A 17,685-nucleotide genomic window follows, 5' to 3' on the forward strand; every position below is an offset into this window, starting at 1 on the left:
ATTTCAGGAAAGATGTGGACAAATTGGAGAAAGTCCAGAGAAGAGCAACAAAAATGATTAAGGGTCTAGAAAACATGACCTATGAGGGCAGATTGAAAAAATTGGGTTTGTTTAGGCTGGAAATGAGAAGACTGAGAGGGGACGTGATAACGGTTTTCAAGTACATAAATGGTTGTTACAAGGAGGAGGGAGAAAAATTTCTTCTTAACTGCTGAGAATAGGACAAGAAGCAACGGGCTTAAATTGCAGCAAGGGAGGTTTAGATTGGACATTAGGAAAAACTTCCTAACTGTCAGTGCTGGAATAAATTACCTAGGGAGGTTGTGGAATCTCCATCATTGGTAATTTTTAAGAGAAGGTTAGATAAACACCTGTCAGGAATTGTCTAGATCAGTGCCACTGGGAACTGCAGGCGGCCATGCCTGCGGATGGTCAATGTAAACAAACTATCTCGCGGCCCGCCAGCGGATTACCCTGACGGGCCGCAGGTTGCCCGCCACTGGTCTAGATAATACTTAGTCCTGCCATGACTGCAGGGGACTGGACTAGATGACCTCTCAAGGTCCCTTCCAATTCTATGAGTTTATGATTGCTGATATAGCTGCTCTGGGATACCTGTAGTGAGCCCCCTCGAGAGGCTCATGTCCTCTTTGTGGCTCCTTTACCACCACAGAGGGGCCACAGCCCAACTAATTCTCCCCTCTCTGTGCAGCATTAATGCTGAGCTCTTATTTATTTTTATTTATTCATTTATTTAAACAATAATACAAAAATCCTCATATGAAAGATCTAGGTACCCTAAGAGTTAGACTTACACCACTTAAAAAAAACCCCACCCATCAGGGGAAAAAAAATCTTATACAGTTAACAAGTTAGCTCAGCCATTAAATCAAAGAATAAAAAAACACTTTCACTCACCACCCCCAAAGCCTACCGTTCAGCCTTCCCCAGAACTTTATTTACTGAATGCCTTTGTTTTTCCGTTTTCCATCTAAATCAGTACAGCTTTCTTCAGAGCTAAAATTCTTGGAGGGGAAATATCTGTAGAAATCTGGAATTATTATGTAAACTTAATTAGAACCCACAGATTATTTTAACTGCAGCGAAAAAAGCTTGGAAACCTTGTGTTTGAAAAATATTTCTGTAAAATAGCACAGAATGAACCCATGATCTCAGAGAAGGGGACAGAAGATACAAGACTATAGGTCTCTGTGATTTCTGTCCTGGTTTGGCATCCCTTATTTTGTTTTCCCAGAAATCACTGAGCCAATCAGTATCTGATTTAAAAAACAAGTTCCTTTTCTGAGTCCCAGAGTTTGGCTGGGAAGATTATTGCTGCTTCACTGTCCCCTTCTTCAAAAGCTTTTGTATTAGGAACATCTTTCCTTTTAGCCTATGTTCCTGCTCTTAAGGCTGGGAAACACCAAATTTTGTAGGTTTTCTTATGGAATATCTTTCATTTTCTTAGCACCTGCCCAGAATCATAGAATCATAGAATCATAGAATATAAGGGTTGGAAGGGACCCCAGAAGGTCATCTAGTCCAACCCCCTGCTCGAAGCAGGACCAATTCCCAGTTAAATCATCCCAGCCAGGGCTTTGTCAAGCCTGACCTTAAAAACCTCTAAGGAAGGAGATTCTACCACCTCCCTAGGTAACGCATTCCAGTGTTTCACCACCCTCTTCATGAAAAAGTTTTTCCTAATATCCAATCTAAACCTCCCCCACTGCAGCTTGAGACCATTACTCCTCGTTCTGTCATCTGATACCATTGAGAACGTCTCATTGAGAATGTCTCTTTATTACGCATTTCTGTGACAGTAAATATCATAGTTCTTCCTGTGGTTTGTCAGAGTTCTCAGATTCTGCTCACCTTTTTAATCTGTACTCTTTCTATAGGTATGTCAAGGGAAAAATCTTGCCTTAACAGTAACTATGGAGCACAGTTCTCTAGATCACTGGCTTATCTGCTATATGAGGGCGTAGGGGTCTACTTTTTCAAGAATGCTATAAGGTTGGTTGCTCCTTCAGTCCTAAGAAGCACAACCAATTGCACGGCTCTTACTTGAGTTTCCAGAATCTCTATGAAATTTTTTTTTAAGGCTGCAAGAAATCTGCTGATTTGCTGGATTTCTCTTTCACACATTTTAGTGAAAAATTCTGCTCCTGCTGTATTGTGGTCCTAACTTTATCAAAATGGCTCTCTTAGACCTTGTCTATACTGTGAAATTTTACCTTGTCTGAACTAGGATTACCATATGTCCGAATTTTCCCGGCTATATCCGACTTTTTGGTTCTTAAATCGCTGTCCGAGACGAATTTTTAAATATCTAAAAACGTCCAGGATTTTTCCATTATTATTTTTCCCCAAAGAAGAGTTGATCATTCAAGAAAGAAGGTGAATGTGGATCACTCGAGAGTGCCTGCTTTTTCCCCCTAGCTCCAGCACTTGCGCTGCGAAATAGCTGTTTCACGTGGCTGGGAGGGAAGGGGGAGGAGGGGGAATGCAGCATGCTCAGGGGAGGAGGCGGGGCCGGGGGGGGATTTGGGGAAGGGGTCCAATGGGGCAGGGAGGAGGCGGGGTTGGGGCAGGGACATTGGGGAAGGGGTGGTTGGAATGGGGGCGGCACGAGCAAATTCCCTCCCTCCGTCCCCTCCCATGGAGTGTCCTCTTTTTTGAATGTTCAAATATGGTAACCCTAGTTTGAATCCTAGTTCAAATATGGTAACACCTAGTTAGGTGTTAACACTGTTTAATGGACAGTGTTGACCAGAACTTTACGTACTCAGTTTCATGTCAGCTGTGATTTAAACTCCAAAGTTGAATGTTCCATCACAGTTAGCTGATACTTACACCAAACATAGACTGTTCTGATCTACATAGATTCATAGAGTTTAAATCGCTAGCTCATCTAGTCTGATAGCACAGGCCATTAAATTTTACCTTTTCCCCTGGATTGAGCCTAATAGCTTGTGTCTGCCTAAATCATGCATTCCAAAAAAGGACCTGTTTTGATTTGAAAACATCAAGAGATGGAGAAGTCACCACTTCCTTGGTAATTTGTTCCCTCACTGTTAGAACATTGTGCCTAGTTTCTCATTTGAATTTGTTTTGGCTTCAGCTTCTAGCTGAACAATGGGTTCTTGTTAGGCCCAGATTATAAAAAAAAACCCTAATGCCCAATATTTTATACCCATTAAAGTACTTGTACAAGGTAATCAAGTCACCTCTCTGTCTTCTTTCTGATAAACTAAACAGATGGATCACTAAGTCTATCACTGTAAAGCATTTTCTCCAGCACCTTGAATCATTTTTGTGGCTCTTTTCTGAACCCTCTTCAATTTTTCAACTCCTTTTTTTTTTTAAATGCAGGCACCAGAACTGGATGCAGTAGCCCATTATCAGTCTCACCAATGCTGGATTTCACCTCTGAGCAGAGGTAAAATCACCTCCATACTCCTACTCATTATATCCTGTTTATACATCCATAGCTCACATTAGCCCTTTTTGCCACAGCATTGCACTGGGTGCTCATGTTGAGTTGCTTATCCACTATGGCCCTGTAATGTCACTATAGTGCATCCAGCTTTGTGTCATCTAACATGATTTTTGGTAACCATGTGCGGACATGGTTAAAAAGTAATAATGGCCAGACTTAAATTTATCTATGTGTAACCATATTGTACATGTAGAACTGCAAGGCAGTCACTCCTGGAGCTTGCAATGATTTCAGATAAGAGGCTCTTTAACAGATTCAGTGTCCTATTGCTCTGCCTTCGTATTCTGCTCTTTATTACTTTTGTGACACAAATGGCAGCTCTAGGGTTTTCCCATCACGTGCTGTAGTCTTTTAAAAAAATCTTGTTTCTGCTATGCTCTTTGTGTTAGACATTTTTTCTTTTAAATTATATTAAGACAGTATTTGCATTTAAAATTGTTAGCTTTTCAGTTCCGTAGGTGTATTATTTCCCGTATGGTGTGAGAGCTCTTAAGAGATGTTTTGCCTTCCTACGCACTTTTTGAAGAGTTTATATGAAAAGGAACTCAATAAAATATCTTCCTTGTAAGAATTTTTATCCCCATTAACATGGTATTTAGGAAAGCCTGTATTTTTTATGGCCACTATGAATGGTCAATATTTTTTTTCTTTCATAGTGCAGTCATATTAGTGATTCCATAGTTACCTTTTTGACAATATTTCTATTATAAGACCAGTTTTTGCCATAACCCCTACCCTTTCCTCTTGAATTTCTGAGGAAGCGCTCCTAGCTATATGAAATTTATCATGTGTTGTCTTCTAGTCAGAGGAGAATTTTTTATGAAAGTTTATTTTCTTTATTAAGGTTGTATGGAAAAAATGAGTTGTTAGATGAAAGAATGCATTTCTATTAAGAGCTCTGAAAATATAAAACTGGGAGAGGTCATGAAGAAGCTTTATAAGCAACTTGAGAGAGGATACGATGCTGTGAACTCTATGAAACACATCCTGTAGTAAGGGCAAATTAGTAAATTTCCATTATAAGGCCAATTTTGAGCACCCCCAATTTTCAAAAAAAAAAAAAGCTCCTTTCATTCTGAAATTTCTCATGGGTCTGTCACTAGAGGACAAATTGTTTTTTTTCCCCAAAAGTTTGAGGTTAATCAAACAAACAATTTTTTAGGATATAAACTTAAAAACAATAGTTGTTTTTCTTTTTTTGTTTGTTTGTTTAAGTGGTTTGCATGGACAACATCAAGTTTGTTTATACAATAGCCCTCAATAAGCACTAATGCATAGGACTACTTTTAATAAGTCTGAATGGAAAATTCAGGAGTTATAAGTTAGAGGCTAGAGTTGAACTTCACAGAGAGGTTTGCAAATATTATAATTTCTCTGAGAGGACTAATACAAGTTAGGAATAACAATGGAGCATATCTGCAGAGCTTGTTGGTTCCATGAGAAGCAGATCATGGAACTTACAAGACCGACTACTGTAGTTAGTGTAGCTCACAAGTTCCATGAAAGACTGACAGTTGTACAATGGCCTAGCACCCTTTAGCTCTCCCTATGGCCACACTGGCTTTCATTAGCTTTCCTGCAAAACAGCTTGGGGAAGGAGATCTGCAAAGCTCTTTGCCCTACATCAGCCTTTCAAGCAGTCACTTTGCTCCTGACTCACCCTTCTCTTAGATTAGAGTCAGGTTCCTTCACTCCAAAGAGTCCATATACTGGCTATTCTCAATTTAATGGTCTCCTTAAGTCTAGTTTTCTTAAATAAATACGAGGGACAGATTCTCTCCTCCAGTTCAGGACACTTTGGGTTGTTTAGGTGGCCAGAATCTGGCCCAAACTATCTAACTGAGAATTCCCCCAGCCTAGAACAGCATTCAGCTGGTGTAAAGCTGGCATAGCAAGATGCTATGCCAATCACTCACTGTTCCCCATCCTGGCATTAAAGATATGTTGGAGCGGGGTAGACAGCATGTACACTCTTCCAAGTCTCTGTATGGTCCATTGTGGACCACAGCTAGCCAATGTAAAATAGAGCAGCTTAAGAAGCGCAAATGCTGTTCTGATTTATTCTGGGGATAGGCTGAAGCTGATTCGGGTTGTGAATCAGAAAACTGTAACCAGCTCCTTGGCATAGAGTGGATCTTGATGTAAGAGATAATCTGAATTATTTGTGTTCATTGGCACAGCTCAAAAAGTAGAGAAAAGAAAAGGTAATTGGAAACATTCATCTAGTTGGATGTTATGAAAGAACAGCTATGTGGGTTCAGTACAAAGAAATATTACCCATAATATGTTCTTATAGCATCTCTCTCTTAGAACAAGGCCTCTCCCTCTGTCAAAAACTCCCTCTTGCAGTCTAAGTGTCTTTAATCAAGGTATCTTATCTCTGTTTGCTAGACTGATGGGTACACATGCAGGATGATGCAAGTGTATCACTGCCAAGCATGTGGATTCAGTTCATGGTTGTTGGCAGTTCCAGTGTCCATTAACATGCTGTCATTACATCACCCTAGGCCAAACCCAACCTAATAAATACTGGTTTGAGTCCATTTAATATAATTCCTATATTAGAGGCCCCAGCCTACTACTGAGATAGGCCTACTACTCCTGTATCAGCCCATAGATACCAAAATACTTCTAAACAACTTTCTTTCTTTTCCAGCACCTATTGCATTTGAAAGCTTTGACCAAACTAATCCAAAAGTGCTAAAAACACATTTGATTGAAGCCAAGGTGATCTTTTAAAAGTTGACAAAATTGTGAACTCAGCTATCTTCTATTATTTCCATAATTCTTGGTGATTTTGTTGAAATGAAAAACCCTCCTTCATCACTTATGATGTGACATAAAAAGTTGGATTTCAAAACTATATGCTGGAAGACAAGGATAGAATACAGTTTTACATTCCATCAGCTTTTTAGCTTCCTCTTGTTCTATGCTCGACCTATGATTTTGGGATCCCTCATGCTGGCTAAGGGAAAAGTTCTATAACTTCTCTGAATTGTTTTCCAATTTTATCTTTGTGTGATTCCAAGTTTGTTTTTAATTAGACCAGATTTCCACTGCAACAGCTGTCATCAGCCTAATCTGTCAAGTCCATCCAAAATCTCTTACTTAAGTTTTTAGTTTAGTGTGTCCTTTATTATGTAAAATGTATGCTATGATTGATTGAAATCCTCCTCATGCTCAGTACAAATTTCAGTATACTGATAGTCATTCAATTAAAATAAATCTAGAGACAATTTTTCTGAAAGTTTCACCGAGTGTCATTGGGAAGTTGGGGCATCAATCCTTTCAGTTTAGTGACTGAAGATTTTAGTTTTTTTAAACTCTCACAATGTTTGCTAGGACTGTTAGGTTCCTCTTTCTTAACAAGGTTTCAATGGTGAGCTGAACATCCCAGCTAAACGTGTGTGAATATGTGAAAGGTTTAGGGCTCAGCAAGCGACAATAGACTTCTGTCATAATTTTCTCTGAATGGCATCTTCTACAACTTGGACACAATATTTGGTTGTTTTCTTTTTGGATGTTGTATCAAGCAGGAACACATTTTTCCATATGTAGATGCTTGTAACCATTATCTAGTCACTTCTCAAACTCAACCCATAATCATGCATCAAAGTCAATATTAATTATTTTAGTTCTTCCTTTAACTTCCCCTCTCTTTATTTACTTGCAACTAGTAGTAGACTTGTGACTGTAAAGCTTTTTTGAAGGAGTCTGTTGTGATGAATCTACTAAGCAGTAATAGTGTGAGGAATCTGCTAAGGGTCAATCTTTGACTGCTTTTTCCATCCCGCTGAGGGCAGATGTAGGTCAAGAGGATGGGAAGTTAGGAGGAATGGATCACAAAGGCAGGGAGTCTGATATCAGATTGTGATACTGAAGGCAATTAGTAGTGTGTGTACTGGGACCCAGCAAGGTGTTAAGGCCATTGCATCCTTAGCAACTCAGGAACCTACAATGCATGCCTGAGCCAAGGTGCCGAAGGGCTGATGCCCCAGAGGTCTGCAGGGACCTATAAAGGGGTAGTATTGACAATGCATATCCAGGGTAAAATGCTCCACTCATTTATTTAGATTGTTCATTGTACTCCATTGACAGTTATGTTGTTAGCTTAAAAAAATCTGAAAACCTTCTTACATTCAAGACTATGCTTTTCAGAGTTTTTTAACAGCATAATTGCTGTATGATCTTTGCCATATTTAGGGTGTAACTTGATTTAGCATCATGGCTATGTTGGGATGGGTTAGAAAGCAAAACAACTACCTAGTGAATTTAATATTGTGAAGACTGAAGAGTATATAGAAGCATGTTATCAAATGCCCTGCTCACAATGAATTACGAATGTCTCAACGTATCTTATATTTATTCATCAATGTCACCTCTCCGGTGTGGAGAAAACCTGGGGAGAAACAGCAGAAGCCCAGGTCCACTGGGGTCTGTTGCTGTTCCCCAGATTTCTCAATAGATGAAGAGGATCAGAGCAAATCTTCATTTCCACTCCAGGTTACAAAGATGTGTAATAGATCAGCTGCTGCTTAGGGTAGTGAAGGGGAGCATCTAGTGTGTTGTTGAGCAGAGAGGGAAGAAGAAAAAATCTGCTTCTCTCCAGTGCCCAGGGATTTGGGGATCAGCAGAAGCTCCTCTTCTTTAATTAAAACTACAGAGAAGATGAGTTGCTTAGCTAAACTTCAGAAGGCAATAAAGTCCAGTCTAACTGGTTCAACTCTGGATTTAAGGAATCTGCAAACTATGTTCATAAAGTCCATGAGCCTGGCCAATTCAGCTCTAGACTTCAAAATATCCATACTAGAAATGCAGAGATTCTGAAATCTGTAAATTCTATCAAAATGTACAAGTTACATTAAAACTTTGTGGAGTTCTCACAGGTGCAAATAATTCTAATATTAATCTCCCATCTTTCTAAGAAGCCTTCAAAGGCAACACAAATCCTTGGTGAGGACAGAATAAAATGAAAGCCCAGTCCTTCAAGCCCTTATGAACATGATAGTCTTTATTAACACACATCTTGTTAAAATAAATGAGACTAGTCATGTAAACAAGGATTATCCATGCCAGCCTGGGTTTGCCAGCTGCAGCCTCACATTTGGAGTTTCCAGACAAAGTGGTGTTTGAGTTATGATATTTTCAAGAAAGAAAGTCAAAGTAAGTTAGGCTTGTCTAACATTAAAATAGTTTTCAAACTCATGTTTCCAAAATGCCTTGTTTGAGTTACCTCAAATTTTACTAAATCCATAAATAAATAATCCCTACTGGCAAGAAACCATACGGAACATTTTGGGCAGAAATTAGTGTGTATGATTGAGGAAGTAGAAAGTGGTCAAGTTAAAATTATAATAAATAGTTAGTTACAAATTATGGAGACAGTACTGCAGCTCCATATCATGTGAAATTAAACACAGACAATTTATTGACAATATGATCATTATCAGTGATTGGAACTTAAACAAAACCTAGGAAAATCCTTTTTTAAAAAAGTCTCGGTTAAGCTGTTACTAAAATTCTACATTTATATAACAAAGATTTTAAAAAAACTCCTTGGTTGTGGTACTGTTATTCGGAAATCTAATCTAACTTTCAACCATGGCCCACAGACCTCCAGTTTCCCAGTGAAAACTTCGTGTACTGACCTATATACTGTGAACCTACCCACTTCTTATTCTTATGAGCAAGAGGCCTAAACCCTCCCAGAATGAGCTGGAGACTATAACACTTCATGTATCCATATATGGGACTACACAGCAACCCAGATCAGTCAGTGACACATTTGTCAGTTTACTTTTTTTTGTTTGTTTTCATAACTGTATCAAGCAATTCTCTAGTATGTATTTTGTAACAACTGTGGTTTGCATTAACCTCATTTTAGTCAATTTCATAATCAAATTTCAGGATGCAATATCCACCATTAAAGAACATTCAATTATACTCGTACAAAACTCCTCTGGAATAAACTCTAATAACCATAAACTGAAGATTTTGTTTTAAACTGATCAACTTTTTTACATTTTCTTTTAAACAGGAACGAGAAATGCATAGAATCCTGTAAGAAACAGTGAACTGAAGAAACCACCTTGAATCTCAAGGAGCCTATAATTCCAAGGAAATCTTGACTGGTTTAAAAACTGTTCATAACTGCAGTTAGTTTCTCCCATTAAAATAGTTGCTTAAGGTAAATAAATTATGGACATAACTATATTTAAGACTCTAATCTTAAAGGATCAAATTTCCTCAGCACAGTCAATTGAAAAAACAACACAAAAGGATGCCACCGAGCACGACAGCTTCCGAGGGTGGGGCAATAATCGCAGAATACAATCGCACATCCGTGTATTTAGTTGACTCTGTTGCTGCAAATTTCAGAGCTGAAAGTCCGAGGAAAATCTTTAGCTCCTCTTTGAGCTGAAATAAAACAGTGCAATTAGTCAAACTGATTTTGGGAGACCCATGTAGGCTGAGATGAACATCTAGGTTAATCAAAACTGTTAAAACTGAATGATCTTTGACTTGTTAAAGAACATATACCCCTTACTCTGAAGAAGAAGAAAAAATAGGAAAAAAGCTCATAGAAAGCTAAATTGCGTGAGGAAAAAAAATCAAAATCCTCCAAGGTACAGGCAGTGAGATACTTTATTACTTTTCATTGATCTGTCAATGCCACTCACGGAAAGTCTGACCAATCAAGCAAACACATTATGGTTATAGATATCTATACAATGTTGAAATTAGTCAAGTTCAAAAGTTCAGCAGCGAGTGGCTGCAGGGACGGCTGCCGCCACACCCCTTTCTGCTGTCAGCATGTGAGAGGAGTCCAGGCTTGGAAACAAGGCTGAAATTGACCATGTGCCAAGAAGGAGAGTTGAGCAAGAAAAACCCACAGTAACATTCAACCTTAAACCACAAAGGGAAAAAAAGTAAAAAGGGAGAGGGGAGAAGCGGAAGGCGAAGGGGTGGCTGACTGTGCGGCTGGGAGTGTGTGTGTGGGGGGGGAGGGGGGGATATTAGCCGGGACCAGCCTCTGCTAGAGCCATGGAGAGCCCAGTCCTATCCTGTGTCCTTTATCCAGGTGATGGGAATATCAGTGAGGCAAAGACCTGTCCAAAGAGGCTCTGCGGAGAAGCGGAGCAGCAGCTAGGGCCACCGGGAAAAGCTCTGGGGGAAGCGGAGAGCAGCAACGGCGGCCAGCCGCAGCCCGGCTCCGTGGAAGGGAGCGCAGCAGCGGGGGAAGAGGAGCGCGGGGGTGGGGAAAGCGGCGCACTCCCTTTGCAAGCCCCCTGCGGTTTCAGCTCCTCCTTGTGCTTCAGCTCGCCCGGGGCGGGGGACAAAGCCCCGCAGCAGGATCCCGGAGCAGCCGCCTCCTGCAGCCGGGTGGTGAAGAGCCAGTGGGAGATTAACAACGCGGCGTCCGAGTCCGAGGAGGAGGAGGGGGGGGAAGCGGGAGGAGGCGACATCGCCCGGCCGCCGCCTGGCACTTACTGTCCCCAGGCTGGAGCGCAGCCCAGGAGCCCGCAGCAGCCGGTCTCGGAGGAGCCGGACCTGGTGATCGAGGTGTCCGGCCGGCGGATCCGAGCCCACAAGTCGGTGCTGGCGGCCAAGAGCGACTATTTCCGCGCGCGCTCGTCCCGGGACATCCTGCGGGTGAAGGGGGTGAGCTACGGGGCGCTGCGCCTGCTCATCGACTACGTCTACACGGCCCGCATGGGCGAGGTGCGCCACGACAACCTGGCCGAGGTGGTGAGCGGCGCCCGCGTGCTGCAGATGCCCTGCGCCCTGCACTGCGCGGCCGAGGCCATGCGGGCCCAGCTGCGCCTCGACAACTGCTACCAGCTGCTGTGCCTGGCCAAGAAGCAGCGGCTGGCGGAGCTGCGGGAGGCCGCCTACCGCTTCATGAGCGACCACTACCTGCAGGTGCTGCGGGAGCCCGCCGTCTACGGGCGCCTGAGCGGCGCCGAGCGGGACCTCATCCTGCAGCGCCGCCTGGAGGCCGGCAAGCGGAGCCTGCTGGTGGCCGAGGTCAGCGACGCCTTCGAGAGGCTGAGCGCGGGCAGCAGGCCGCAGAGCCGGGAGAGCAGCCGGCCGCAGAGCCCCTCCTCCGTGGTGTCGCTGGAGGAGAGCAGCTACCTGATCTACTGCTACCAGGAGGCGGCCAAGGAGTGGAGGGTGCTGACCCGCCTGCCCGAGGAGGCCAACGCCAAGGGCTGCGCCATGTGCGTCCTCTACAACTACCTCTTCCTGGCTGGGGGCATCGCGGCGGCCCCGGGCGAGCAGCGCGCCCGCCTCTCCGACAAGGTCTTCTGCTACAACCCGCTCACCGACACGTGGAGCCAGGTGCGGCCGCTGGGCCAGCCCCGCTCGCAGCTCAAGCTGCTGGCCTTGGACGGCTACCTCTACGCCGTGGGGGGCGAGTGCCTCTTCACGGTGGAAAGGTACGACCCGCGGGCCGACCGCTGGAGCCCGGTGGCCCCGCTGCCCAAGGGCGCCTTCGCCGTGGCGCACGAAGCCACCACCTGCAACGGGGAGATCTACGTGTCCGGCGGCTCCCTCTTCTACCGCCTGCTCAAGTACGACCCCCGGCGGGACGAGTGGCAGGAGTGCCCCTACAACAGCAGCCGCCGCCGCTCCGCCGACATGGTGGCCTTCAAGAGCTTCATCTACCGCTTTGACCTGAGCGGCAGCCGCGGCGAACAGGGGCAGGCCGGCGGGGTCGAGGTCTTCCGCTACAACACCGTGGCCAAGCGCTGGAGCCAGTGCGCCTCCCTGAGGCCCAGCAGCGGCCCCCTGCAGCCCTTCCGCTGCGCCGCCCTGGGCAGCACCATCTACTGTGTCAACCGGGCCGGCACCCTACGTTTCAACCTGGCCCAGGACGGCGAGGTGGAGGCCGACGGGGGGCTGCCGGGCAGCTTCGATGCAGAGCTGCTGAAGGCCCCCTTCGAGGCCAAAGGTGTCCTCCTGCCCTTCGTGCTCACCCTGCCAGAGAAGCCAGACAAAGCTGGGGAGCCGGAGAGCCCCGTGGTGTTCTGAGTGGGCCTGGCGTGAGGGCAGCCAGATCAACTGCGGGAAGGGGCTGTGCTTGGTTTCCGCGTGGTGCCCTGATCAGCTGGTTTGGGGCCTCTCCACTACTGCACAGCAAACATCCAGCCAGGGGCCCGCACCAGCTGGCAGGATTAGAGGGAGCTGGGCTTGCCCCTAGCTCAGCAGCCTGCCCGACAGCCACAGCCCCTGACTAGGGGCACCTTCAGAAGGTATGCATGCATTAGAGGGCTGGGGTGCCCCTCTTGAAATGTTGATCTAGGGCCGGTGCTGGTTATAACCACTCTAATCTTTACTTTGCTTCATGCGGGAAGAATTCACTCCTTGGCGCTGGTGAGCAGCCAAGCAAATTAAAGAAAAGCTGCTAAAATAGGATAATCTTTGGGATAATGTGGGCCAGTTCCCAATCTGGAGAAGACCTTTTCTCCTGGAGTTATATAAATCCCTGAAAACAGAAGCTTATAATGGAATATTTAATAATAGTGTTGCTCTTGTGTATATATACACAAGAGGGGCTGCTTCTTCTGCCTTTCGTTTTCTTCTCTCCTTTGGATATCAGTTGTGAATACTGCTGGCTACATAAAGGAATCCAATTTACTCAACAGTTCATATGTTAGAAAAGTGTAAGGAGATCATCTGAATTGCATTCTTTCATTTTTGGTTCAATAGATTCTTTAAGGAAGACATGGCACTGTAGCCCCAAGAATCCGCATGATTTAACAGAGACCAGATTTAAAGTTTTTAAGCAACACAAATGCCTGCCACATGTTCAGATTTGGAATACAGAGGAAAAGTCAGTTTACCATAGCACAGCAGAATTGTGGCTGAAAGAAATGATAATTTCTGTAAAAGACAATGCTTTACTTTTTTATCAGAAGTGTTAAATCATAGTAAACAGGAAGCAAAGCTGTTCAGTTCATGGCAGATTGAAATGACTGTGGATGCCACTGAGTGTTGGGGGAAACATTTTGTATTTCACTGCTCTTTAATTACCTGAAAATCAATGAAAATGAACCTAAACCAAATGTGAATTCGTTGAAACTGATTGCATTCAGTTTACATATTACACTTTATGTCCAGTAGCCTGTGGTAGGAGACTATACCAGCATAGAACAAGGCTATCATGGGAGAACAAGAAAAACAAGAGTTTGCTACAGTTTGATTATACTTACGTACTAGCATAATGTTAAGATTTCCCTATCTTTTAATTGAGAGGCTGATTTATTTATTTGAGGTAAATGAGTGTTGTAATTAATAATTCACTTGTCAATTATAGTTCTTACTGATGCCATATAGTTTCATTTGGATTCTGAATCTTTTGAGAATAATTGTTTAGGAAGCAGCATATAGAGAGAAGAAAAATGATATAATGGGAAGTTGAAGCATACTTTTTATCATGTTATTCAGAAAAAAAGTGTAGACCTTCTGGACAGGCATGCTGTATTAAAAAGCGCATTTGCATTTATTTTATACATTTTATATGTAGACATCCAATAGAAGGATACAGCAAATCTGTTTAGCTTTACAGTAATTAATGAGAAACCATTTTCTTAAAATAGACCCAGTGTTTTTGCTGTTGTTAATTCAGCCTGGAATTGTCACTTGATAATGGAAAAAAATTGTTTATGAGTATTCATCATTCTACAAAGACATAGCAACTTCACATCAAAGAACTGCAGTAGAAGAATCTTTGTTTTATTAAAATATCTTATTTTTAGCAGTGTGCTAACAGTAAAGTTCTTATATCTCATTGCTAATTCTAAAGAAAGGCAGCAGATTCTACCATGAGACATCATTTTGACAGACAGAAGCCACAGAGTTTACCTTTATGATTTATTTGATCTTTTATATAGTTGATCTGATTAGAATACTATTTAGAAACCAGTGGTGCAATCATGAAGCCTTTAGTCAAATAATCTCCCCCAGTGAATTCACTATAAGTGTTGTCTGAACAAGGACTTTCTGACTGGGCTATATACATTTTAGCCTAGTCAGCATGCTAGTTGGTTAAATAGGATTTAACACTGCCGTTAGAATTTATGTTGTGCGTACATGTAAAAGTTAGATATTGATCTTTTACTTCCTGATACATTTAACAGATTAGTTAATTCCTCAGCTGGACAAATACAATTTTGCATTTTGCTCCTAATTATATTATTGCCTTCTAAGTATCAGAAGAGCTGTGAGGCTAACGAAAAAATGATTTGTGTGCATTAGAATTATTTTTCATATCATTGTAGCACAGGTAATGCTTATGGTTCTGTAAGTGCAAACCCTTCTGCACGTGCTTAAAGCTAAGCAGCGTGCAAATATTGCTGAAACAGAGCCTGAACCAGGATAAGGACCAAATGCACATATTGAAATGTCAGTTTTATCTCATAGTACAATTATACAAATGTTTATGTATTTGAATACCTTATCTAGTACAGTATTTATACTACATTTCTAGTGAGGAAGCTAATCAGGTTTGTAATTTTTTTCCCCTTTGCATTTTAATTTGGTGGTATTTCATGAAAATGCTGCTTGATTAGTTTTGGGAAACCACTGTGACCTTAAATGTATAAAGATATTCCACAAACATCCAGCAAAGGTTTGAAATTTACCTTTATCATAATTAAGATATTTGTTGCTGTCTATAACTAGAAAACATGTTTGCAAATACATTTTACAACAAAACCAACCAAAAATAAACAAACAAGATTAAATCAAAAGTGCTACAGACACCATGAAGACATTTTCGCTATTTCATTCAGATTAAGAATGATAGTATTGGGCCAAAATGTTCTCTCACTATTTACCCTGTGAAAGTGAGAGCACAATCTGGTTTTAATTAGTAGTAGTCAGTCAAATAGAATTTCCTTTATACCCTAGTTGCATAATCACAGCCAGATGACTGATTTTTCTGGTAACTTAAAGACATTTCTAGCTGGTTTCCTATTCTCTGCCCCATGTTTCCGAAGTAGATCTGTGATTTTTCCCCCCATTATATATTCAGTACTAAATTCAGTTATGAATGTACCAAGTGAAATGAAATGCAAGCCTTACTAGCAAAGTTAGCAACAGACGGAGAGCTACTAAGCAATGACATGAGAAAGAACCTTAATTCCTGCAACACAGTTTATAAAACTCCTGTTTATACCTTGAAACCAGTTAAAAGGAATAATTGTCAAAAGAATATCCCTATTTGCTCAACACAAGAATTGCTAAACAATATGCTAATCATAGCTGTTTAATCAATAAATCTGTTGTGCAGTAGCTAATGTGAATTCCATGCACAATGAAATCCCTTGTAAATAAACAGCTGATAGAATTTCAACTGCAAAAAGAATAAATTATTCACATGAAAGCTGTACTTCTCCTGTGCTGTTTGGTTAGGTATCAAAGTGGTTGCTCTCAGTACCTTTGGTTATTTATTGTTCATGAGTAGCTTATTGCTTTTCATGCTTTAACAGCATTGATTCCAGTGACTGCTCCACAGATTCTTTCCATTTTACAAGCACAGAGCTTAAACTGTGTTGATTTGCTTTGTGTCTCTGTAGTGACACCTAGCATTTGTTACTTGAACAAACACCAGAAGTTCTATAGTGAGTTTTTTCTTTCTTAGTTTCAGTTTTTCTCAATGACATTGATTTTGGTACAGTTATTAAAGCATAAGAAAAGAGGAGAAACTCTTACTTAATATCCTATCCGAAAGGTACCATTAAAGTAACTGTAGTGAGTCATTTAATGAATCTGTCTGTAAGGGATAATATCCTGCCTTTGTTCTGTGCACTGAACTCACAGTGGATTGAAAGGCCTTTTATGTGTGGTGTGATAGCAGAATGTAGATCTAAGTAATTTCTAAGAAAAGTACCTTTTAATCTAAGGCTGGGCAGATCCTGTTGCATGATACCCAAAAGTAGGAGGCTAGGGTCGTATGTACACTTAGAGGGCCAAATTCTGCTCTCAGTTAAATCAGTGTAAATATAGAATAATTCCACTAATTTACACCAGTACGACTGAGAACAGAATTTGGCCCACAAACTGTTTGAGTCACATTCTGCACTCAGAAATGTCCAATCCCACTGATGTCACACCATTCATTTTGGCCTAAAAAAAGTGTTGTCGTAGGAGCCGCTAGAGTAAATTTACCAGAATTAGGAATCAGTATTCTATTTTGTGTTTTAGAGGCACTCTCAGTTTCACTAGTTACCAGCATTTATCCAGCGGATAGGAGAAAATGTGAATTTGTCTTCTGTTCTGTTTGTTTATTTTGAATTACCATATATTTAGCCAAAGCAAACAAAATAATGGTTGGGGGAGAGCAATGGGGGAGCCAAAAGTAGTATTTTAGCCAGTGTAGAATACATGGCCAGTCGTCTTAAAATAGTTTAGTAAACACATTTTCCTATTTATATTTTTTCCATAACTGGAGCACATTTCAAACAAATACAGTATTTTTCAGTGAGCTAGTTTATTTGCTCATGCTTTGCTCTTAAGCATTAATGTTAGTGATGAATAAACCCTAGACAAATTTGTGAAACTATAAAATGACCACGTTGATACAGTCATTTATCACAGACTAACGAATGCAAATGCTTCAGACACTGTGTACAATTCAGGTGAATTACATTTGTAACTGATGTATTTATTAACCTTTCAGTTTTAAATATCTAGGCAAAAATCACTGTAAAGCTTTTTATGTAGTCTAATTTATGCTGTAATGGAATAAATACATGCAAACGTAAAAGCTCCCCTTAGGGCTTTGCGGGTAGTCGGTGTCCTTTCTTTATGAAATTTCTTTATTTTATATACAGTAATCTATATCGTTTACAATACGTAAACAGTGTTGTGTACATTCTTAACATACAGCAGGGGATTGAAGTTCTAAGTACAGTGTAATTGGCACATACATTTTAATGGTATTCATGATCAGGCTACAAAAGTTTGAAAAAATGCACTGTGCTTTGAAAACAGTTGCTACTCCAGCTGAAAGACCACATTTTCTTTTTGTAATGTGTTTGTACTACAAGGTTGAAATACACTTTGCTATTAAAAAGCCCAATTAATTGACTGCTATGTAAGTGCAATGGTGGTACTAGGTTGGGGAAGTGATATCACTCCCAAACCTGGAGACAAATTTTGGGGGCTACAGCACAGTT

The 17,685-nt window shown here is 41.6% G+C and overlaps 1 protein-coding gene across 2 annotated transcripts in view; it reads left to right on the forward strand.

Annotated features, from left to right (window-relative positions):
* KBTBD11 (kelch repeat and BTB domain containing 11) overlaps window positions 1–17,283 on the forward strand; it is a 28,744-nt gene extending 11,461 nt beyond the window's left edge. Inside the window, exons 2-3 of one of the 2 annotated variants that reach the window (XM_048845336.2) lie at window positions 3,373–3,439; window positions 9,537–17,283. In XM_048845336.2, coding sequence (XP_048701293.1) covers window positions 10,544–12,535 — 1,992 coding nt within the window. In that variant the 5' untranslated portion in view covers window positions 3,373–3,439; window positions 9,537–10,543 and the 3' untranslated portion in view covers window positions 12,536–17,283. The remainder of the gene's footprint in view (window positions 1–3,372; window positions 3,440–9,536) is intronic. The other variant, XM_048845337.2, reaches the window with a different exon arrangement.
* The last annotated feature ends 402 nt before the right edge of the window (window positions 17,284–17,685 follow it).

Source organism: Caretta caretta, chromosome 3 (genome assembly GCF_965140235.1).
Source record: "Caretta caretta isolate rCarCar2 chromosome 3, rCarCar1.hap1, whole genome shotgun sequence".
Lineage (NCBI taxonomy): Eukaryota > Metazoa > Chordata > Testudines > Cheloniidae > Caretta > Caretta caretta.